This window comes from Ochlerotatus camptorhynchus, unplaced genomic scaffold, assembly GCF_037179485.1.
Source record: "Ochlerotatus camptorhynchus isolate MF236.1 unplaced genomic scaffold, CSIRO-AGI_Acam_v1.1 ptg000547l, whole genome shotgun sequence".
Classification (NCBI taxonomy): domain Eukaryota; kingdom Metazoa; phylum Arthropoda; class Insecta; order Diptera; family Culicidae; genus Ochlerotatus; species Ochlerotatus camptorhynchus.
Window position 1 is genome coordinate 94,171 of NW_027041030.1, and position 25,843 is coordinate 120,013.

The 25,843-nt window shown below is 43.2% G+C and overlaps 1 protein-coding gene and 1 pseudogene across 1 annotated transcript in view; one reads left to right on the top strand and one right to left on the bottom strand.

Annotated features, from left to right (window-relative positions):
- The window catches only part of LOC135713219 (sarcosine dehydrogenase, mitochondrial-like), a 43,133-nt pseudogene extending 35,302 nt beyond the window's left edge, over window positions 1–7,831 (bottom strand).
- Window positions 1–25,843, top strand: part of LOC135713224 (octopamine receptor beta-3R-like) — a 390,570-nt gene that overhangs the window by 6,518 nt on the left and 358,209 nt on the right. The window contains exon 2 of the mRNA XM_065236330.1: window positions 13,925–14,614. Within this exon, the coding sequence (XP_065092402.1) occupies window positions 14,268–14,614 (347 nt within the window). The 5' untranslated portion in view covers window positions 13,925–14,267. The remainder of the gene's footprint in view (window positions 1–13,924; window positions 14,615–25,843) is intronic.

The window sequence follows — 25,843 nt, forward strand, 5'->3', positions numbered from 1 at the left end:
TGTTGACCAAGAGCATTGGCCTTTTCAACTGGGGTTATGAGTAGGGATTTTTTTTTTTTTATCTAGTTCGTTTATTTGGAAGGCTCAATCGCGTTAGCTTTACGGAGCCGATAATTCATTGTTCACTGTGTGTAACAAAATTCACTTAATTCTATGTCTAGTAGGAGTTGGGCCGATTACTCGCGGCTTACTCGAGGTTAGAAGGGAACATTTTCGAAGGATAGGATCAGGGGAGGAGCTTGAGGTAGGGTTTCGTTGTCTCATCAGAGCGTTGTCGCCAGTATGAACGGTAGTGCTGTTCTAGCTTCGTCCGGAGTTTGACCGGCTATGGTGGGTGACCAGTGGGCGACGATGAGACTCATCGAGACGGGGGGACAAGACAAACAAAAACTAATAAAGAGAGACAAAAGACAAAAGGAATTAAATTCTTATACTAGACATTTGAAGAAAGACATAAACGGACTGCATATAGCAGAGATCACGGGTTGCCAACACGTCTCTGATAGGAACATAGGGTTGTCTTCCTTGGGCCTCGAGGGTATTCAAAAGTCGCTCTCTGGCGGCGTCATTATCCGTACATTGCCAAACTGCGTGTTCGATGTCATCGTAACCGTTTCCACACCGACAGATGTTGCTGTCCACGAGGTTTATTCTATTGAGATGAGCATCTAGCGAGTAGTGGTTGGACATAAGTCTACTCATCACGCGAATGAAGTCACGACTTAAGCCCAAGCCTTTAAACCACGCTCTCGAAGAAACATTAGGAATAATTGAATGTAACCACCGTCCAAGATTTCCAGTGTCCCAATCGGTTTGCCAACTCGAAAGGGTACTCTGACGCACTAAATGGTAAAATTCATCGTGTGAAATTTGCCTGTCATACAATTCGCCTTCCTGCGCGCCCACCTTTGCGAGAGAGTCCGCCTTCTCATTGCCTGGGATTGAGCAATGTGAGGGGACCCATACAAAGGTAACCATATATGATCTTTCGACCAGCACACACATCTGCTCCCTTACCTTTGAAAGGAAATAAGATGAGTGCCTACCTTGTTTCATCGACCGAATAGCCTCAATCGAACTGAGACTATCCGAGAAGATGAAGTAATGGTCTGCGGGCATGTTGGACATCATCCCCAATGCGAAGTTGATTGCTGCCAGCTCAGCAACAAAAACGGAACAAGGTTCCTGAAGTTTGCGGAAGGCGCTAGAGTTTTCATTGAAGACACCGAAGCCAGTGGATCCATTGAGACGGGACCCGTCTGTAAAATATCTTTTCATGCAATTGACTTGTTGGTACTTTTCAGTAAAAATACGCGGAATAATAATAGGTCGAAGTTGATCGGGAATCCCATGAGTTGCTTGTTTCATGGTCAGATCATATTCAATTGAGGAACTGCGATTGGTGAAGTGAGCACGGTCTGGAGTATAACAAGGAAGACACATATCCGACGATATGTAGTGGTGGTAGATTCTCATAAATCGAGATTGTGTGTTCAGCCCAAGAATTTCTTCAAAATTAGCAATTATAAGTGTGTTTGTCACTCCGCATTTGATTAGTATTCTGAGAGAGAGCTCCCAGAAACGGTTCTGGAGGGGTGTTACTCCTGCCAGAACCTCGAGACTCATGTTATGCGTTGAGTGCATACAGCCTAGAGCAATACGCAGACAACGATATTGAATTCGTTCCAATTTTATTAGGTGACTTTTTCTTGCCGAGAGAAAGCAGAAAGAGCCGTACTCTAGAACAGAGAGAATAGTTGTTTTATAAAGCGTTATGAGGTCTCTCGGATGAGCACCCCACCATGTGCCGCAAATTGAACGGAGAAAGTTGATCCTCTGCTGACATTTTTGCTTCAAATACGTAATATGGGCATTCCAAGTGCACTTTGAATCAAACCAGACCCCAAGGTACTTGAAAGACAATGATTGGGTAATGTTTCTGCCCAAAAGATTAAGCTGCATTTGGGCTGGGTACCGCTTTCGAGTAAACACTACCAGTTCAGTTTTCTGCGGCGAGAATTCGATCCCTAGATTCATAGCCCAAGAAGACAAGTTATCTAAGGAACTTTGCAATGGTCCTTGCAAGTCCACGGCATGTGGACCTCTTATGGAAACCACACCGTCATCTGCAAGTTGTCTTAGCGTGCATTGTTCTGCCAAACAGTTGTCGATATCTTTGACATAAAAGTTATAAAGAAGAGGGCTGAGACATGAGCCTTGTGGCAGGCCCATGTAGCTAATTCTGGAAGTTGTCAGTTGTCCAAGGGAAAAGTTCATTTGCTTTTCTGACAACAAATTGTACAAGAAATTATTTAAAATTCCAGAAAGTCCACATCTGTGCAGATTGTCTGACAGAATTTCAATGGAAACTGAATCAAAAGCCCCCTTAATGTCCAAGAATACTGAAGCCAATTGCTCCTTGTGCGCAAAGGCCAGTTGAATATCTGTGGAAAGCAGCGCTAAACAATCGTTTGTTCCTTTGCTCTTGCGGAACCCAAACTGTGTATTTGATAGCAAGTTATTTGTTTCGACCCACTGATCGAGTCTCCGAAAGATCATTTTCTCCAACAATTTCCTAATGCACGAAAGCATAGCAATCGGACGGTATGAGTTATGGTCAGACGCTGATTTGCCAGGTTTTTTAATGGCTATTACTTTGACCTGTCTCCATTCAGGCGGTACAATGTTGTTTTCTAGCAAGGAATTGAATAAATCTAGCAAGCGTCTTTTAGTGATATCTGGGAGATTTTTCAGAAGATTGAATTTAATCATATCGCTTCCCGGTGAGGAGTTGTTCGATGAAAGAAGAGCCATAGAGAAATCCAGCATTGAGAATGGTCTATCCAGAGAGCCGCCGCTAGGAGACGCTTCTCGAAGAATATTTTGTGCTGGAACTGAGTCCGGACAGACCTTTTTAGCGAAATCGAATATCCATCGGTTGGAGTATTCTTCACTCTCATTGAAAGATGAGCGGTTACGCATGTTGCGAGCCACCCTCCACAAGGTGTTCATTGAGGTTTCTCGTGAGAGTCCCTCGACGAAATTGCGCCAATAACCGCGTTTTTTTGCTTTGATTAATTGTTTCAGCTTTGTCTCAAGCTTTGAATATTCCTCGAAGTATGTGGAGGTTTTGTGTCTACGAAAAGCTTTGAAAGCATCAGATTTTTCTACATACAATTTTGTGCATTCTTCGTCCCAACCAGGTGTGGCTGGTCTCCTTTTAAAGGGTGCACTTGGAACTTTTCTTTTTTGTGCTTCCAGTGAGCTTTTGTAAATCAAATCGGCTAGGAATCGATATTCTTCCAATGGTGGAAGCGCATCTATTGATTCGACACCGATTGTCACCGCCGTTGCATATTTCTGCCAGTCGATGTTCCTTGTAAGATCAAATGGAACCCGAGATGGTTCTGCAGAGTGAGGGCCACACTTTATTGAAATGATGATTGGCAAATGATCGCTACCATGGGGATCATTGATAACCTTCCACTGACAATCCAATGATAGCGATCTTGAACACAAAGATAGGTCGAGTCGGCTTTCTCGAGCCGGAGGTTTTGCTATACGTGTCGCTTCACCAGTGTTCAAAATAGTCAAATTGAAATCGTCACATAAATCGTAAAAAATAGCCGCTCTATTGTCGTCATATAGATCGCCCCACCCAGTACCATGGGAGTTCATATCACCCAGAATTAATACTGGGGATGGAAGAATCGAAACTAGATTCCAGAGTTGACTACGGCTAATGGAGGTTCTTGGTGGAACGTATACTGAAGCTATGCAAAGATCTTTGTTCTTCACATTTATTTGGCAAGCGACGATTTCGACGCCTGATAGAGCAGGAAGGGAAATTTTGTAGAAAGGGTAGCACTTTTTGATCCCTAAAAGTACTCCTCCATAAGAATCGTCTCTATCCAGGCGAATAATGTTAAAATCGTGGAAGTTGAGTTCTTTATCGGAAGAAAGCCATGTTTCACAGAGAGCAAATATATCACAATCAGAATTGTGAAGTAAAAATTTGAACGAATCTAGTTTAGGCACTAGACTACGGCAGTTCCACTGTAGCACAGTGATCATATCTTCAACCTCGTTCGACGAATTATCCATCGAAAGATATGATTGATGCAAGGAGGGGCCATGAAACAGTCAATTGCTTAAGATATGATTCTAACGTTGGAAGCAAGGCAGAAACTAAGCTTCTTAGAGGGTCTTGTATGTTGAACATGTTTAATATGAATTCCACAATGTCCGAAAAAGCTAGCAAACCTCGTTCGGACTTGGATTTCTTTTGAGAAGTTTGAGGAGCAGCTTTTTTATTTTTTTTATCTTTGTTGGGCAATGGCGGAAAATTCCTGCTGCATCCAGGGATTGGTTCAGCAGGAGCCTTCGGTTTCGTTTTTTCATCCCCATTACCCTGGGAATTTGCCAATCTTCTGGAGGTGACTTTTGTTTTCTTACGGCGCACTTTCGGGGAGGGGCATTTTCTTTTTGAGGATCCGTCCATTTTTGAAGGTGCGTGTACCACCGTAGAATCACCTTCATCGGATGAGTCAGAGTCCGATTCTTCAGCGGACAAAATCGAAAATTGGTTTGCATCTTGGACGGCTGATGCAGCCTTCAACATTTGAGCATATGTCTGCTTGGAGCGTCCAGAGATTGAACGCTGCACTTTATCGGAGTGCTGCTTGTACATCGGGCACTCCTGCAAAGGGTGAGGATTCTCGCCACAATAAGCGCATTTTACTGATTCTTTGTGGCAAGAATCCTCTTTGTGGTTTTCACCACATTTGCCACAACGAGTTTTGTTGCCGCAATGGTTGGCCGAGTGTCCCAGCCTTTTGCAGTTGGTACAATTGTATACCCTCTGTACAAACAGCCGCACCGGAAAAAAAGCACCATCAATTTTAACAAAGTTTGGGAGAACCGAACCTGCGAAAGTCACGCGAAACGAGTCTGAATGCCGATAAACTTTTTTACCGTCTAGCAAAGATGCTGAATGCAGTTGCCTTACATCCAGTATCTTCACTAGCGCGGTAGCGAATGTCGAGTTTTTAAAAGTTCCCGAGGCATGTTTCAAGTCCTCGACAGTCAGACTCGCGTCGGAGACCACGCCTTCTATCTCCACATCTCGAGAAGGGATGTAGATGTTATACTCAACACTAAAAAGCTCGTGTTCAGCAATTTTATTTGCCACATCATAAGTCGGTGCTTCTACCCGCAGTTTGTTGAATCTTTCCTTGTGTACCAAGATTCCCGGATACTTCCGCAGCAAATCCCTCGTAATGTCGAGAGTTTTCAAAGGTTTATTTTTGGGCCGAAAAAAGACAACCCATGGTCCTTTCGAAGACGGTTGGTAGTATCTGGTTCGCGCAACGTAGGCATCCGAAGACGCCATAAGTGTTGCGCAAAAGCGGTGCACAACCGCTTAAAAATGAAAAAAAAAAAAAACTTAAGAATAACTTTCACCAATTAATTTACTTAACTACTAGTTGTTAATATTTCGTTGCCATGCAACCATACAAAAAAAATATTATCAAAAAAAAAAATTATATACAAAAAAAAAAATAACTTTTTACTAATTGCAAAAATGCCCCACCCTATTAGGGAGAGCACACTGCCACAAGGCAACTTTGCTATACAATAGCAAGGCAATCGAAAAAACTATTCTACTATACTTATGCCGTTTGCTACTGCTTGCTTGCAGCTGCAGGTGGCGATACAATGGAGACGTCGATAACTGCGATACAATGGAGACGTCGTGATGATGGTGATCTTTCACCGGGATGGGTAGAGATGGACACTCGAAATAAACGGGCTCGCCGAATTTCGGTGCTTCCGAGACACGCGCGCTTATCACCTGGACACTGCACTGTGATGCGAAAAAACCACGCGGGTGGAAAAAAATCACAACTAATACTTTATGTCGTGTGAGAGACCGGGACCGTGTTAACCGACTCAGCGCTCGATACGGAATGATGAGTAGGGATGAATCCGAATTCTGATGAGTAGAGGAAAGGAGAGGGATGGGCCTCGGCTAATTTTCTTACACTGGTACTGACTACTGCCTACGAATCGTGTTGCGGAGTCTAATGAGGTATTTAGTGGGCCTGTCAAGGTTCAGAATATTACTCACCTGCCTGGATACTGGAATATGTTGCTCCCTGGCCCGGGAAATCGCTTCATCGATATCGCCGGTCGTTTCCGGGTGGACGTCATAGTCGATACTGGTGTCAACGCAGTGTTGGATCTGTGACCATTCTACCCGATGGTAGGTTCGTCGTGACGCTAGGAACTTGTTGACTGAGGTACCCACTACAGCCACCACCGGATAGTGGTCCGAGCTGAGTTCCTGGATACAGGACAGTTTGCGAGTTGTTGCCCATGTTGTTGATGTAGTACTGCGCTTCCTGTAGATCGTTGTTCAGGATGGTGCCGTTTTGATTGCGCCGACTGTTGCTCCAGGCTTGATGTTTGGCTTCAGGTCACCAGAAATGATGTATTTTTCCCGCCGCCGAGTCAGCTTGATGATATCTCGTCGAAGGTCTGCTGCCGACCCATCTCTGTTGTTAACTGGACTGGGGCAGTTAGCCGCAATGATGGTGATGGGGCCAAGCGATGTGCCGACTTCAACCCCGATCGCTTCGATTATTTTGAGTTGGAAGTTCGGCAGCAGGTGGCAGTTGATGTTACGCCTCACAGCAACGGCTAAACCCCCCTTCCCATTTCACTAGATCTGTCGAGTCTCAAGAGCGGAAAGTCCGATAGGTAGATGTTGACTTCCTGCTCTAGATGGGTTTCGGTGATGATGGCAATGTTGATTTCCTTGGCGTTAAGGAAGTCAAGGAGTTCGATATGCTTGTTCTTCAGCAAACAAGCGTTCCAATTTGCAATATTTATAACTTCACGGTCCATACTTAGTAACAAGGGTTTTGCAGGTGCGAAGGATGATGATGACCTCTCTCACGAGTGTCACAAGTTCCTCCGAGGTAAATGGGGAATCGTCGACGGACTCACCTGACACAGCACTGGTATACGATAAACCACGGCAGTGGAGGGACCTTGGTTTGGCTGGGCCACTGCAGCAGCGAGGCGATGCTGAGCTGATTGGCGGCTGGGGGGCACTTGCTCTGTTGGAGAATACCCAGCCCAAGGGCTCGTTGATTGTTGAGGGGAAGCGGTGCTAGGTTCGGGACCAGTCGTCGGGGCTGGATTGCAGGGTACTGAACATCAGTGATAACCGGGGGCGCACGATTATTGCGGTGTCGACCGGCCTGGTTGCCTGTTGCCGCCTTTTGGCGAATATTGATGAATTCCGCTCGCTTGTGGCAGTCGCAAGTGGACGCACGGTGGTTTCCACCGCAGTTGGCACACTTTGGCCAAGCGTTATGCGCGATAGGTGGCTACTTTTAAATGCTCAAAGTTACTTCTTCTTCTCCTCCTCGCTGCTATATTACGATAGGAAATTCTACTAGTGGGAGGAGCCAAAGCTTGCGGCAACATGCTCTCTTTCGGTAGAGCGTGTGTTGAAATTGGAAAGGGTTGAAGTTAGTGGGGTGACCGATTACCCGCGGTCGCCTCGGGGTTAATGGGTGGGATTTTTTTCCAAATAATATGAGGCGAAAAACGGGGATCAATCATATCAACACTAATAAGAATAAATTTAAGAAAATCACACAAAACGTTCGCCTTGTGCGCGAACACTTGTTGCAGAGTACGCAGTAGAGGCGCCACCTGACAATGAGAGGGACAGGCTCTATAAATTACCTAGATGCAGCATTTATACCAGGACCTTCAAGCTCTCCCGGACCGTCAGAGTCCCGACATTTACCGTCATTTATAGAGCATCTCTGAAAAGGCTTGCATTATCAGGTGACACCGCTCTTGACTCAACGAGTCCCAGCAATTTGCCAACCAGTTTACCCTTAAGTCACTAACAAGTACTCACCCTTAAGTCAATCACTAAAAGTGATGCACCGAATAGTGCTATTCGGTCAGGTTTTTGGCCATTAACCAAAATTTTGTCTGATGTTCGGCCTTTTCTCAGCTGGTCGACAAGGTGTTTGAGCAAAATTTTGAGAGCGCAAAGCTTGATATTCGGCCTAAGTATCCGGCCAAATACTATGGCGGTCGCATATTTGGTGCAAAACTAATCTCTAACAATCCGACGAGAAGTTCAGAGAACATCCGTCGAGAGGTTCAGAGAACTTCCGAACAGAAGTTCAGAGATCTTTCGACGAGCAGTTCATAGATCTTCCAACGAGTAGTTCAGGGAATTTTCGACGAGAAGCTCAGAGAACTTCCGACAAGAGGTTCAGAGAACTTGCGATTAGAAGATTGCAGAACTTTTGAAGACAATTTAAAAGAATTTCCCAGAGGTTCATTGTTCTTTTGACGAATATTTCAGAGAACTTCCTACAAAAAGACCCCAGAACTTAATTAAAATTTCCTGAAGCTCCGATGAAAGATTCAGAGTATTTCCGTCGAGAAGTTGACAGATCTTCCGATGACAAGTTCAGCAAATTTCCCACGATATGTTCTCACAAAACTTCTAACAAATGTTCACTCACCTTCCGACAAAAAGTTCCTATACATTCCGGCGAAAAATTCACAAAACCTAATTAAATTTCCCTAACGTTCACAAAACATCACTGAAGTTTCCTGAAGTTAAAACCAGAAGTACAGCGATCTTACTTCGAGAAATTTAGAAAACTTCCGAAAAGAAGTTCGCAGAACTTGCTGTAAAATCTATCGAAAAGTTTAGAGCGAAGAGAGGTTTAGAGAACTTCCGGTGACAAGTTTCAGAGATTTTGTAAAGAGAAGTTCCAAGAAGTTCAAGAATTTCATAAAAATACCCTGAATTTCCCACGAAAAGTTCAGAGTACTGCCGTTGTTAAAAAAAAAACTGTCGACAGGAGGTTGTGATTACTTCTGACGATAAGTCCAGAGAATTCCAGAGGAGAAGTCCAGAGAACTTCCGAAGAGGAAATCATAGACTTTCTGGTGAGAGGTTCTGAAAAGTTCTGAGGATGAATTCGGAGAATTTCCGACAAGAAACTCTAAATACTTCTGAAATAGTTCATAGAGCTTCCGACAAGAAGTCCAGAGAACTTCCGAGAAGAAGATCAGAGAACTTCCGACGAGAAGTTCAAAGATCTTCCGAGGAGAAGTTGAAAGCTTCCTAGGGGAAGTTCAGCGAACATCCAAGGAGAAGTGAGGAGAACATCCGACGAAAAATTCATAGAACTTCCGATGAGAACTTCACAACATTTCCCACAAAAGGGTCAGAGAACTCCCGAGGAGGAATTCTGAGAATTACGGACGAAAATTCCGAGAATTTCCTACTACAAATTCACAGTTATTCCGACTAGAATTTCCTCCAGAAGAGTAGCATAACCAATCCCGAATAGGCAACAAGTTTTTGGCAAACATGGAACATGAAATACCAATTTTTCAGAGCTTTTAAACCGCACCTCCCGCTACAAAAGCAATCAACCATACCAGTGTTGGCAAAATCAGAAATCAATTGATATTTTTCCGCTCTCATGCGCTCGCAATATCACGCGTGATATTGGAACAGAATATCATGTTTGATATTGATTTTACAAGCTCCTTTGATATTGCGAGACTATTCACAACGTGCAAAAATCAAGCTGAGAGTTGATTCGACACAAAAATGATTCCATTGCACATCGTTTTTTTAGAAAGAGAAAGCATAGTTTGCTATCTCTTTTTAATCTTCACCGATGGCAGACGCGAAGGGACTGCTTCAAGCCGTTATGAAAGTTTCGGTTGCATTTGGGTGTAAAGCAAAAATCATTAAACTCAATCTCACCACAGTTTGGCGAGATTTGCAGTTGATGAGTTGACGGAGCTACGGTCATTTTCGACTTTAACGGATGTCTAATCTTGAAGGACAAGAAGGTGATTGCGGCAGCAACGATTTCTGGGGGACTGTACTCCCTGAAGGTACCCCAGGAAGCACTGGCCGTGAAGCACCATACGTCAAACTGTCAGCACACTTGGCACCGTGTGTTGGGGCATCGTGACCATGAAGCCGTCCGTGAGCTGGTGACCAAGGGTATGGCAACTGGAATCGAGATGGAAGAGTGCGGCTGCCGAGTCGTCTGTGAATGCTGTCTTGAGGGCAAGCTGACACGTCTTCCGTTCCCCAAGAATTCGAAGCCAAAGTCCATGCGAACCGTGACACCCGGTGGGTGTCGTTATTTTCTCACCATGATTAACGACTTCACCCGGTTTACCGTCGTATATTTCCTGAAGCAGAAGTCCGAGGTTTCCCAGCGTATTCAAGAGTACGTCAAGTTCGCCCAGACGGAATTTGGTAAAACCCCGAAGATCATCCGTTCCGACCAGGGAGGTGAATTTCAGAGTGTCGTGTTGGATGTGCCCTGCCGAGCGCAGGAGATACGTCAGCAATTAACCACCGCCTACACTCCGCAGCAGAGCGGGGTTGCGGAGCGGAAGAACCGCTCACTGGTGGAAATGGCGCGCTGCATGCTACTGGACTCCCGAATGCCGTTGAAATACTGGGCGGAAGCGGTTAACACTGAAAACTATCTACAAAACCGTTTGCCGACGAAGCCGTTGAAGAAAACGCCGTACGAGCTGTAGTATGGCACGAAGTCGGACATTAGCCACCTCCAGATGTTCGGTTCACCGGCGTACGTGTGGATCTCTGGAGAGAAGAGAAGCAAATTAGAAGCGAAATCTCGGAAGTTGCTGCTCGTTGGTTATTCCTCCCAACACAAGGCGTACCGATTCGTGGACCTGAACAACGACAAGCTGACCGTCAGTCGGGACTGCCATTGGACGAGGTTCGGAGTGCCGAACCTCAGAAGGAAAGTATCGTTGATTATCCATTTAGACTCCTAGAGCAACCGAAAGCTGAGGTCCCCGTTATTCCAGCAAACGTGGACGAGAGCGAGGACGAATCGGATGAGTTCGATCTACTCGGGTTTGAGACCAGCTACGACGATGCCAATGAGGAGACGTTTGTGGAAACAGAAGCGCAGGAGGAGCTTGAGACTTCCGAGTATCAGGAGGAGCAAGACGTCGTCGGTGAAGTTGATGTACTAGTAGTCCAACGATCGGAGCGTACCACAAAGGGCATCCCGCCAGAACGGTATCAAGACACCGTGCGCATAGCAGTGCAATATGTCGACGAGCCACGCACATTCGAAGAAGCAATGGCTAGCCCCGAGCGCAACATGTGGGAGGCAGCCATGGAGGAAGAGATTAAGGCGCATGAAGAGAATTCCACATGGGATGTCGTCCGTTTGTCGCCAAACAATCCGCTATAAGGACAGGCTGGTAGCGCGAGGATTCAATCAAAAATACGGAACCGACTACCATGAGGTCTTTGCGCCAGTCACCAAGCAAACCACTTTTCAGACCCTGCTGAGTGTCGCCGCGAGACGAGGAATGCTGGTGAAGCACGTCGTCGTGAAGACGGCGTACCTACACAGAGAGCTAGAGGAGACCATTTTCACGAAGCAGCCGGTAGGATTCCATAACGGGGTCAAGGACAACGTACTGCATCTACGAAAAAATCAGAGTGGAATGAAAAAATCACCGAAGTCTTGAAGCAGCTGGGCTTCGTGCCATCTGAAGCAGGGGAGCACTTTACCATTACGTGCCTTGGAGACGTGTGACACTATTTGGGAATCCGAGTGACAAGATCCGGCGGACAGTTTTTCCTGAACCAACAAACCTACATCCAGAAGGTAGCCGAACGGTTCGGACAATCAAAAGCGAAGCCCTTGCCGATACCGATGGATCCCGGGTACCCGAATGTACAGCAGAAGGAGGAGGAGCCCATGCCCAGAAACGACGAGTTCCAGAGCCTGGTGGGTGCTCTTCTATACATCGCGGTCAACACGAGACCGGACATCGCCATAAGCGCCTCAATTCTGGGCCGTAAGGTGAGTCGACCAACGGAAGCAGACTGGACCGGAGCAAAACGGACGCTCCGGTATCTCCAGTCAACAGTGAATTGGGGCCTACGTCTAGGTTCATCCGGACCGCTGGAAGCATACGTCGATGCAGACTGTTCTGGTGACAAGACAGACCGGAAATCAAACACCGGTTTCGTCTTCTGTCTTGGAGGACCAATCAGTTAAGCAGCCCGAAAACAACCATGCGTAAATCTTTCGTCTACTGAAGCGGAGTACGTGGCGCTTTCCGAAGCCAGCCGCGAGCTGATGTGGCTGTTGAAGCTACTGAAGGACGTTGGAGAACCAATTCTGGCTCCTGTAGTTGTACACGAAGACAACCAATGCTGTATTGCGATGCTGAAATCTGCCGGCGGTAGCAACCGAACAAAGCACATCGACACTCGCTATAATTTTGTGAAGGAGTTGGTCAACAATAGTGTGATGGACGTTCGCTATTGCCCCAGTGAACAAATGGTTGCCGATGGTCTAACAAAACCATTGGCTCGCGTCATAATGGAGATGATGCGTCTGAAAATTGGTCTACAGCCCGCCGAGCTTGAGGAGGAATGAAGGAGATCGAAGCAACTCGGTGAAATTATAATAATCCTAGTATGCTATAAATGTCAGTACTGCATCAATAAAGAATAGTTTTAGTCTCATGTTTCAACCCAACCGGTCGTATTAAATCCCTCCTCTAAGACTTTCACCAGGCTCTCTCCACTAATACGAACACCCGACAAAGAATAGTCGTAGATATGTGGACTCTGGCGCCGTGTGGTGTAGTGGTAAAGCGTGATTACCTCTCACACCAGCAGGCCTGGGTTCAATCCCAGTCGGCGCCACCGGGATGTTCTGAGGCTAACATCTCTGATCACGCCTTCCTTCGGAAGAGAAGTAAAACCGTTGGTCCCCGGTTCATGAGTTGATGGGTCGATAGTTACACCCAACCGACTTGATGTAAGATTCGCTTACAATTATGTGGGATTCATCATCAGAGGATGTAAGTGGAGACCGCATGAACCGAGGATGCGATATACCTAGCTGCGGTCCAATGCAAGAAAATTGGAGACCGAAAAATGTAGAGTGTATTAGTGAGGTAAATTAGTTATGTCGAAAAAAATAGGAATCCGATTGCCGACTGGACTCGAACCAAGAACGCTTCGATTGTCAGACCTGTGCTTTCTCCACTGCTCTCTCCATGCTCCTGAATATGGATAGCCTAAAAGCAAACATGAAGCGCTCATTTTCTCGCATACTTGACTTCGTATGCTTTTTCTGCTGGAGACATTCTAGGCAAGTGTGTGTGTCATTCTACATTGTTCTACAATGTGCATCGTTCTACAAGCTTACTGGTATAGTCGAAAGCGTAGATAGAACACGAAATGAAAAAGACAATTACATCGCCTGTAAGGTCAACTTCTAACATTCGCTGCGATGTTCATGAACAGAGGATGATAGGAAACGGAACTACCATTCATTGTAATAGATTTTTGGTTTGCGTGTAGGGTCCAGGTGTGGGAGCTGCCTTCCTGGCGTCGGTAGCATTGGTGCTCAAGGAAAAATGTTGGTGTAATGACCCATTTGACCTAACGACCAATTAAGCCTTATCAAATTCGGCCTTATCGTGTTCTCTCACCGATCCATCAGCAAAATAAAAATCGTTCCCCTCTGTTTCGAAACCTCTCATCACCCTTGCCTGTTACTTACTGGTCCTTATTAAAATCCAACCATCTCCAATACCTAAATACTGTGTTTGTTACTGACCTAGAAAAAGTAAAACTGTCTTACATTGACTAACTAAAAGACCATTTACCCAGGAAGCAAATTTGTTTATGCTTGAACATCATTATCACAAAAAAAACTTAAAATTGAAACTAGCACCACTGCCACTGCCCACCACCCAGCAAAGTGCTCGCAATTCACCGGCACCACCCACCGGCCAAAGCATCTAACTTCATATTATCATCGTTTCACAGCGAACGTGCGTGTGTGTATGCGTCTGTGTTTACGTGTTTGCTCGAATGGCTGGCTCCCTGCAGAGCTGAGATAAGTGTTATGATGGGAAAAGCAAGTGAAGAAAGTAATAATAATTTAATTACCCACATAATTAGAGTTAAGAGAGTGTAATAAATACCGAAGGGAAAGCGTGGAAAAGTGAAAAAAGTCACCGTCGTCTGTGAGTACGTGTGTATGAGTGTTTCGAAGTAATCAGTGTATTGAGCCGGTTGTAAATATATCGCACGGTGAAGTAGCAGAAAGAAAAAGAATAAGTCGAAGAGGAAGTTAAATGGCATTAGCAACGACGGTTGAATCGTGTTAATGGCCCTCAGAGCGATGCTGGCCGGAGCGGAGATGGTCCCCAAGCCAGTCACGGTAGCCACACTGGACCCACTGCTGCTGGATGCCAATACTTCTACACCGAACAGTAGTGGCCTGGTCCCGTACTTCGGCAATGGAACGCCGCCCGCAGCAGCGCCGACCGTGACGGATCTGATCACGGTGACGGCTGCCAATGGGACGACCGCTCTCTCCACTCCCGACGAGGACCGTTTCTTCGAGGTGGGAGTACTGTGTATGAAAAGCTTAATCTTCGGATCCATCATCATCGGGGCTGTGCTAGGAAATGCACTCGTTATCATTTCGGTGCACAAAAATAGGAAACTAAGGTAAGGCTATTTTCGATTATCTTTGTTGATAGACTGACGACGCCCGAGAAGGCGGCGGCGTCGCGAGAGCAAGTTTTGTCACTGCCAAGGGCGCAGATTAACCTACTTAGGGAGCTGTCTCGTGATGAGGCGGTGCTGTAACTTGTTGTTTATAGCGAGCGGTGCGCTGATATGCCCGTTGTTTGTTTTGATCAAGCGCAATGAACTGCCCGAAGGTTTGCGGGAATAGTTGACACCGGCATTCATCTTCATAGACACATGACACGTGGTTCAGCTGGGTTTTTAGACTTGCACCATTCATTACAGCTCACCCGCTGCCACCGCAATATCCAATAATCCATTTCCAACTCATCAGCAGATGACAGCATTTCAAAATTGATTGAAAGTTTATTGATTTTCCTTCCGGCCATCTGGAAGGCAAATCGCATGCCGCCACATAACACAAATCATCTTTGCGTCGTTTTCCAATAAGACAGAGAGCCATAAATCACCGGGAGGCTCGTTCCAGCATCGATCTACTGCAAATCAGTTCTTGAAAGCAATCTGCATTGCTAATTTATCCACTTCGCCCTTAGGAGCATGAATGGGACTACCGAAGAGCTCGTTGTGTAATGGGGATATTCCGTGTTCCGTGTTGGGTGGCAGTTGAAAGCTGTCCCGGTTGAAACTCACCACTGACTGCACACAGAACATTAGGCGAAATGGTTTTAAATTAATTACATCATCGCGGATAAATAAACAGCTCATTTACGAGATCACGGAAAGAGGCCATTTGCTAAACGCACCTCGCGCATTAAGAGCAATTACATTCATTATTTATACAGTAGCATCGTTAATGGCTGCACACATGTGAGGCACAGGTGGATACCGAGAATTGAATGTTAGATTGGCGTAGAAGTTAAAACGCGTCTAAAGTTTTGCTAAATCAAATATTTACATGCTTTTCAAGGATACAATAAATGAAGGAGAGGTGCGTCTTGCGATGCTTGGTGGACTCGTGACAAAAACACGCGAACTACAAATGATACGTTGTACACCGACCTACTGTTATAATCGGAATTTAACTCCCAAAGCAATGGAGTTTTATCATACAGGTATTATTTTGGGGTTAAATGCTATTCTAATCCAAACATTTACTATTTCTGCTCACAAAAATAAATATTAAAATAAAAGTTTATGTGAGTGCCTTTCGATGTAAGATTTCTTCCACGAGTTGTAAGAGTTTTCATAGGCAAACACAAGAGCATTCCTAACATTTAATATATTAATCAACTTGCTGAATTACCAGCTTTGTGATATTGCACACCTATCCCAAAGCTGGTAATGCAGCAAGTAATTAGCGTTTTTAATGTACAATGTTCTGAATTGAGGGCGCAGAATTATGGTTTGGTAACTCCTAAACTGCCGTTGACGATTAAATTGCTCTTATGAGCTACGTAACACAGGAGTTGCAGATTTTGTGAGCCTTATAAAAGTGTTCTAAATGCAACCTAAATAAATTTTTCCGCAATGATTACATAATCTAATCTAATCTCTAATCTAATCTAATACAAACGCAGCCAGTACGAGAAAGCATCCTGGGAAAATGATTAGGTTAGATGAGGTCGAATCATTTTTCTTGTCTAATTGATGTTTACAGCATATCTGAGATATGATATAAACATCAATACGGCCAGGCCTACTGCGTTGTATTTGCCGCAAAGATGATTCTTGGAAATGAATGGAAACATTTCTTGAATCTGTGGAAGGATGCGTGGATATACCGTACCAAACGCTCCGAGTTACTATGTCTAGTTGTGTGTAATGTGTAAATATTTGTACAATATTGAAGAATCAGAAAATAATGCAATGGCAGGATCTTACCGAATTTTCTCCAATGTTGGTCATGATTCTTTGCACGCACGCACGTACTCATGACTATAAACTGCCCAAGTAACCATAGACACAGCTGAACAACGACTAAATATATCAGTTTTTGTAAGTTCTGATGAGGCCCGCATATAGCCAAAAAGGCGAAATAACGTGCCTATGGTTGCTTAGGTGAACATCAAATGATAGATTCCTCGTCACGTTGAATGGATTAACCTTTCAAATCCCCATACTCCAGGCTTTTGACGATCCCCAGAGGCTGCAAATTTCGGGAAACTTAGCAGAATAGAACGAAACATTCATATTGACAACCCTCTGCCAGCTGCTCATGCTACCCGGCAAGAGCTTTGAATCTCACTCATCTTGCACTTAATTCACACGCGTTTCTGTTAAAATTATTCACCCATAAATTAAAGTGGAGAAGAATCGTCAACGGTGGAGAAAATAGCCGCTGATTTTTTATCCAATTTAGAAATGAATTGCATCATTTTCGCATTATAACTGTACTATTGAATATGTCACTCTTTGATTTGCATTTAGCATGATCCGTTCGACATGTTACATGAAGAAGTCAGCTTGACAATCATGGAACCTTTTCCCTCGTTGTTCGTTTGGTTTTATCGATCGTTGCGTTTTAAGATTAGGTACTTTTCGACCGTTATGATTTGGCCATGTAACTAACTTAAGGCTCTTAGGGCTATCGAATCTGAACAAGAAGTTGAGAAGGTTTTCCACACCATTCGCATTGTACTTGTTGCCGAGCTTGTGGCATCTGGAGAGTCGGATCTTGTAGCTTTCCACCGAACGTGTTTATTCTGCCGTGAAGTGCCATTATTAGGGCTGTTTTGAAAATTTCTAAAATAATTGGAATTTGTATATAATTTGAATTGAATTGAACATGATGGTAGGTATTAACTACGTCTGCATGGTAAAAATATAAATTTACATAAAACTGAAAATATTCCTGATCAATGTGGGTGTCTTAGTGGAATACCTGTATAATGAGAGAGAGAGAAGGATTAGTAATTTCCACTTAATTCCACTACCTTATTTGCTTATCCTTGACAGATACGCGTATTTCGTTTACAATGTGCAGACTTCTTCAGTGTCTTGTACTAATACTCGACTCGTACTCGTATTAGTACAAGACACTGAAGAAGTCTTCACATTGTAAACTAAATACGCGTATCTGTCAAGGGTATAAGGTAGTGGAATTAAATGGAAATTACTAATCTTTCTCTCTCTCATTATATTATGTAAAATATTGCAAATGTTACGCGAAATGCACGGAATTAGGTGCTAAGCAGAATTATACCACTTTGCCGTACATAGTAAACATGTTGTAAATATGAACTACATTTCCTTGGATTAGGAACCGTCAATTCTGATATGTTAACCCATTATTAGAGCTGGATATGATTGATAAGCCAATGTGTTGATGTCGAATCCATTTTTTTCATTGATTGTATCAGCTAACAGCAACGATTGTAAAAATTTAATTTAATCAATTTATTTTAACACAAGACATGTGAATAAATAAGTATCGATTGTTAAAACTTTTAAATAAAAACAACCAACCAATCAACTTATTTTACGTGTCGCGATCTGGAACGATCGAGCTGTATAAGACTCGCATGAAATGCTTCGATTCAACCGGGATAATCTATTTGCCACTACGAATCAGAATGATAACGATGCTAGTGTTTTTGAAATCCTCAACCACCAACACCTTGTCGTTGGTGGTTCCAATTACTAAAACAGGAAAATTTATGTTCAAATGAAAACATCGATTTTTAGAAAAACGCCAATTAAACTACTTTACCAGTCTAAAGTAACTTCGTTTTCCGATGTATGTTCCCCGAAAAGCGTATTGCAATCAGTACAATTTCCTACTGTAAAAGGTTCGCATCATCGTCGTAGTGCGACAGGCAAATGCGCATCGTAACTCTGGTATCCTTGACCTGTATAGGCATAGCCAAGAACTTATTCTTCTCCATACTTGCACAACTTGTGCTAACACTCTTTGTTACATTCTTGAGTCTGCCATGTCAATCGACGGCTTCTTATTTTTATGGAAATCTAAAACAGCTCTGTAAAGGAGTTCAAATTCATGATAGCGCACTGGAAAGTCTATTCAAAACTAGAGTGGTTCTAGAGCCTCTCTACTCTAAACCATCCGTAATTCAAATAGATTACAACAAAAATTAAAATCATTTCATAAGTGACGAAAACTATAAAATTGACGGGGTTTACAGCAACAAACAACAACACTAGCAACCAGTAACTACGATGGAAACTATGCAAGATTAAAAATACTTAAAAATACTAAAGAATACTTATGAGATATTTAAACATATTTAATGTATACTAGTACTTGAGTTTAGAGTGGGATGCCGCTAGTCAACATATAAAATTCTAGCCTTTGAATAATTTGCAGCAATCTAAGCATGAATGTATGCATTCTACATCAGAGTTGCGACCTATCACAATCACAATCGTCAAACAGGTGATGATAGTAATACTTGGTACATTCCTATCAATGTGCTTGTGGAAGCACTCTCCATGACCACGATGCGAAAGAAGTAAAAAGCAACTGGTGAATGTCGTCTCCGGTGGTGATCCATCACCGATCTGGTCGTTCCCGACAATCAAGACAATGATCTGTGCTCGTTTTCAACCAGTTTCTGCTTTGCTTGCTTATGTTAGTGTGTTGATGAGTGAGCTCAACAGCTTCCGTTTAATTTTGCCAGCGTTGTTTGTAACTCACACAGTCGTACCTGCAGAGACGAACTTGGAATGCGTAGGCATTGTTTTCATTTTTTCTGTGTGTCTTCACTGGTTTCGTTGTGTTTTTCATCATCAGCAGCGAATGTTACGTTTTGTCTGTGAGCAGCGGCCATTACTGGTGATTGTTGTTTGTCACGGCTCTAACTCTCACTGCGTGACAAAACGTTCTGTCAGCGATAGTCGGTTGATGCGGTTGCATTTGCATCACTGTCCTACATAACATCTAGCAAACAGCATAAAGAGCTGAGCACAATGACAGCGGCATAGCATCATAAAATCGCGCTAACCGCTGTACTGCTGCCGCTTTGCCGCATTCCTACCAACAATACACGCGTGTGAAATCTATATATTTTTTTCTCTTCCGCTGCATGCTGTACGTAAACAAGCCAAGTAAACGGGATTATTTTGAGTTTTGGCGACTGCTTTTCGTATGGATTTGTTGGTCAGTATAAACGATTATGATTAATAGAATCCATTTACTTTACTCTCTTAATTATTTAAAAGATCTTTTGAATAATCCCTGCACCTTAAAATAATGCTTACGAGACGTCATTACTTTTTTTTTTATTATTCCAAAATCTTCAGCATAATACTTGATCTACTTGAGGGCATCGTATTCGAGAGTCGTCTCTTGCACTTTCAATCAGTTGGAGATCTTCAAACTAGCTAATCTTCATGAAGTCGGTTATTTGAATAATCTCTGATTCAGCTGTCAAAGTGAAGAAATATGTAAGGCTTACCTGATTGAATATTTGATAAGTAGAAGGTCTTCTTCTTCTTCTTCTTCTTCTTCTTCTTCTTCTTCTTCGCATTTCAAGCTTATTGCACATCGCATATTAGCTTATTCCGTGCTCTCAACTTAGTGTTCTAGATGCACTTCCACAGTTATTAATTGAGAGCTTTCGATGCCTGTACCATTTTTGCATTGGTATAATTGTGTGGCAAGTCCAATCATACTTCTATGCCCAGGGAAGTCGAGAAATGTTCCAACCCAAAAAATTCCTAGACTGGACCGGGAATCGAACCCAACCACCTCCAGCATAGTCTTGCTTTGTAGCTGCGCCTTTACCGACTGAGCTAAGGGAGGCTAATAATTCTTCGATCTGAATTCTTGTGAAAATATCCTGGGGCAGCGGTTCTCAAACTTTTGTTGATTGCGACCCACTTTGAGAAATTTCATATGCTCGCGGCCCACAAATATAGAATAGAAATTTTCTATGGCTAAAATGACCTTGAAAACTCTCTTTCTATTATATACCAAAAAAGCCTTCTGCGAGATTGCCTGTAAAAACATCCCATTTAGGAAATTCGGGTATTTGTAAATCAAACGTATTGCCAAAAATGGAAAATCAAGCCTAGCCTGGAATTAACTTGACAATTCTTATAATATTTTTTGAAACGACAGCTCTTACAATAATATTGATATGTCATTATGGCCCTTAAGATCATTATGGCCCTGGATGGATACAGCACCGCTAACCTGCAGCAGATAAATGTGGTACCTAATAGCAACAACCGCATGTTAGACCTCGCATTTGTCAGTGAAGACCTCCGACCCAATTGCTCTGTAACACAAGCTCCTCATCCTCTAGTCAAAGACTGCATGCATCATCCAGCTCTACTGCTGTCTCTGAACAACTGCACTAATTGCCAGTTTCAGGATACTACCGAAGAGGTGCTTTTGGATTTCAACAAAGCTGATTTCGATGGCATGAATCTTTTCCTATCGAGTATAGACTGGAACACTACGTTTCGTGATTGTGACACCGATTTGGCGGCGTCGACCCTTTCGAACATCGTATTCTACGCTATTGACCAGTACGTGCCGACAAAGACCAACCCTGAGAAGGCTTTCCCAATCTGGAGCAACACACGCTTGAAACGTCTCAAAACGGCTAAAAGGCGTGCCTTAAGGAAGTTCATTCGACACCGAACCGCAAGAAACAGAGCACGCTACACCAAAGCAAACAAACGCTACAAGATCCTTAACAAACGCCTATTCAATTCTTATCAAGAGAGGTTGCAGCGAAGTCTCAAACTCAATCCTAAAAGCTTTTGGAAATACGTAGATGGCCAGCGGAAAGAAGTGGGACTTCCCTCCACTATGCGTAATGGTGACACAGAAGCTTCTGCCCTTGACGACATCGCTGACTTGTTTAGGAAACAATTTAGCGGAGTTTTTTGCAATGACCCAACTAGCCCGCAGGATATTGTTGATGCCGTGAGTAATGTGCCTGTACTTCCTCCGCTTGGTGAACTTCCTCCGATATCAAGTGACACGGTGCTTTCCGCTAGCAGACGATTGAAAAATACTACCGGAGTCGGCCCAGACGGTATCCCGTCTATAGTGCTGAATAAATGCATCCACTCTCTTTCAGCACCTCTCGCTACTGTGTTCAACCTCTCATTGGAATCAGGCGTGTTCCCGACTATTTGGAAGGAATCGTACGTGTTTCCTGTACATAAGAAAGGTTGTAAGCAAACAGTTTCAAACTACCGTGGCATAGCCGCTCTATGTGCAACCTCAAAACTCTTCGAGCTGATTGTTTTGGACTTCCTTTCACACGGCTGCTCGCACTACATCTCGGAAGATCAACACGGCTTTATGCCCAAGCGCTCTACTACCACAAACTTAACCACGTTCACTTCATTTCTTGCTCGCTCGATAGAGCGTGGCTGCCAAATTGACGCAATCTACATGGATTTGTCAGCAGCTTTTGACAAGATGAACCACGAAATCGCTCTGGCCAAGTATGATAAATTAGGCGCTGATGCTAGGCTACTCAAATGGCTACGTTCATATCTGATGGGGCGTAACATGCGTGTACGGCTCGGCAACCAGTTTTCAACTTCGTTTCCTGTTACATCCGGTGTACCGCAAGGAAGTCATCTGGGGCCATTTCTGTTTTTGTTGTTTATGAACGACGTCAACTCAGTTCTAAGGTGTCACAAGAAATCCTATGCAGACGACTTCAAGATTTATGCGATCATCGAGAAACTAGACGATGCCGAGTTCTTACAACATCAGTTCGAAACGTTTGCTGATTGGTGCAGAAGAAATCGTATGGTATTAAACACATCCAAGTGCTCAGTGATTTCCTTCACTCGCAAACGTTCACCGCTCATCCATAACTACAGCTTGTCCGGAGTGTCTCTAGCACGAGAATCCTTGGTTAAAGACCTGGGAGTGCTTTTGGACTCGAAGCTAACGTTTAACGCTCATCTGACATACATCATCTCGAAAGCATCTTCCCAGCTAGGCTTCATATTTCGCTTTGCCAAGCACTTCAAAGATGTATACTGCTTAAAGGCCTTGTACTGCAGCTTGGTGCGACCCATACTTGAATACTCCTCCGTTGTTTGGAGTCCATACTACCAAAATGGAATTCAACGCGTTGAGAAGATTCAACGGAAATTCATCCGTTATGCTCTACGACACCTTCCCTGGACTGACCGTCTGGATCTTCCTAGTTACGAGAGTCGTTGCAAACTCATTCATCTGGACCTACTCAGTGTTAGACGTGATGTTGCAAAAGCTTGCTTTGTCAGTGATCTGTTAACGTCTCTCATCGACTGCCCTTCGCTACTTACACAGCTAAACATAAACATTAGGAGACGTCAGCTACGTACACACGCCTTTTTGTTCATCGATACTTCCAGGACAAATTATGGTTTGAATGAGCCAGTTCGTAGCATGTGCCGTGTGTTCAATCATTGTCAACATGTATTTGACTTTAGTTTTTCACGTGCGTCCAATAGGCAGAATTTCTTGAGATTTATGTCACAGTAGCAATAGTGCGATAGTTCTAAGTTTTAATTGTCATTTGGGTATTTTAACCTGTTGACTGTAACAAACTACAAATAAATAATAATAAATAAGACGCAAAAAATTACCCAATAAAATGAAGTCATAAGTATACGTTCCAAACTGGCATTGAAATGCCAAAATGACCTTGAAATCCCTCAATTGACCTGAAAACAACAAAACAATCCGGAAATTAAATGATATAAGAGTCCTGAAAATTCCAAAATAATTAACCCATTAATCGCTAAAATGACATTGAAATCCGTGATGATAAGACATCAAAATATTAAAAGAACTAAGATCCCGTTAAGAGCTTCAAATATAAAATAAATATAAGAAAATGTCAACGCTTCTGACCAAGTCAGAAACTCCACCACCCACCTAAGGACAGCTTGCGACCCACCGGTGGGTCTCGACCCATAGATTGAGATCTCTGAATTTGCATTAACTGCAAAACATTTGGGAGCTCTTTGAAGAAGTACCATGAACCGAGGGAAATATCGAGAGCATCGGAGAAGAGTAAAGAATATCAGGAAAACTGCTCTTTCCTTGAATTTTAGGGAAGTCCAGAGATTTCTAATTTATTGAGAATTTATTAGAACTTCTGAGGTTCGACAAATTTAAAGGATTGAACTTCTGATGAGTAAAGATATTTTTAGGGAAGTCCCTAGTATCGGGGACTAAATATTCAGACAACTTCGAACGTTTCAGGAAATTGTTGAAAACTTCATCGAAGATCTAGAATAGTTTTTAGGAGAACTTAGTTCTGAGGAGAACTTCAGAGTAGTTCTGATGAGAAGTTCAAAGTAATTCTGAGGAGAATATCAGAGTAGTTCTGAGGAGAACTTGAGAGTAGTTCTGAGGAAAACTTGAGAGTAGTTCTGAGGAGAACTTCAGAGAAGTTCTGATGAGAAGTTCAAAGTAATTCTGAGGAGAACTTCAAGTAGTTCTGAGGAGAAGTTCAGAGTAATACTGAGGAGAATTTCAGGGTTGTTCTGAGGAGAACTTCAGAGTACTTCTAAGTAGACCTTCTGAGTAGTTCTGAGGAGAATTTAAGAATAGTTCTGTGGAGAGTTTCAGAGTAGCTGAGGAGAACTTCAGAGTAGCTCTGAGGTGAACTTCAGAGTAGTTCTGAGTAGACCTTCAGAGTAGTTCTGAGGAGAATTTTAGAATAGTTCTGTGGAGAGTTTCAGAGTCTTTGAAGAGAACTTCAGAGTAGTTCTGAGGAGAAGTTCAAAGTAATTCTGAGGAGAACTTTAGAGTAGTTCTGAGGAGAACTTCAAAGGAATTCTGAGGAGAATTTCATGATAGTTCTGAGGATAACTTCAGAGTAGTTCTTAGGAGGACTTCAGAGTAGTTATGAGTTCTGATGAGAAGTTCAGAGTAATACTAAAGAGAAGTTCAGAGTACTTGTGACGAGAACTTCAGAGTAGTTCTTATGAGAAGTTCAAAGTAATACTGAAGAGAACTTCAGAGTATTTCTGAGGAGAACTTAAGAATGGTTCTGTGGAGAGTTTCAGAGTAGCTGAAGAGAACTTCAGAGTAGTTCTGAGGAGAACTTCAGAGTAGTTTTGAGGGGAACTTCAGAGTAGTTCTGTGGAGAACTTCAAAGTAATTCTGAGAAAAACTTCAGAGTAGTTCAGGTAAGAGTTTCAGAGTAGCTGAAGAGAACTTCAGAGTAGTTCTGAGGAGAAGTTCAAAGTAATTCTGAGGAGAACTTTAGAGTAGTTCTGAGGAGAACTTCAAAGGAATTCTGAAGAGAATTTCATAGTAGTTCTGAGGAGAAGTTCAGAGTAATACTGAGGAGAATTTCAGGGTTGTTCTGAGGAGAACTTCAGAGTACTTCTAAGTAGACCTTCTGAGTAGTTCTGAGGAGAATTTTAGAATAGTTCTGTGGAGGGTTTCAGAGTAGCTGAGGAGAACTTCAGAGTAGCTCTGAGGTGAACTTCAGAGTAGTTTTGAGTAGACCTTCAGAGTAGTTCTGAGGAGAATTTTAGAATAGTTCTGTGGAGAGTTTCAGAGTGTTTGAAGAGAACTTCAGAGAAGTTCTGATGAAAAGTTCAAAGTAATTCTGAGGAGAACTTCAAGTAGTTCTGAGGAGAAGTTCAGAGTAATACTGAGGAGAATTTCAGGGTTGTTCTGAGGAGAACTTCAGAGTACTTCTAAGTAGACCTTCTGAGTAGTTCTGAGGAGAATTTTAGAATAGTTCTGTGGAGAGTTTCAGAGTAGCTGAGGAGAACTTCAGAGTAGCTCTGAGGTGAACTTCAGAGTAGTTCTGAGTAGATCTTCAGAGTAGTTCTGAGGAGAATTTTAGAATAGTTCTGTGGAGAGTTTCAGAGTGTTTGAAGAGAACTTCAGAGTAGTTCTGAGGAGAAGTTCAAAGTAATTCTGAGGAGAACTTTAGAGTAGTTCTGAGGAGAACTTCAAAGGAATTCTGAAGAGAATTTCATAGTAGTTCTGAGGATAACTTCAGAGTAGTTCTTAGGAGAACTTCAGAGTAGTTATGAGTTCTGATGAGAAGTTCAGAGTAATACTAAAGAGAAGTTCAGAGTACTTGTGACGAGAACTTCAGAGTAGTTCTTATGAGAAGTTCAAAGTAATACTGAAGAGAACTTCAGAGTAGTTCTGAGGAGAACTTAAGAATGGTTCTGTGGAGAGTTTCAGAGTAGCTGAAGAGAACTTCAGAGTAGTTCTGAGGAGAACTTCAGAGTAGTTTTGAGGGGAACTTCAAAGTAATTCCGAGCAGAACTTCATAGTTGTTCTGAGGA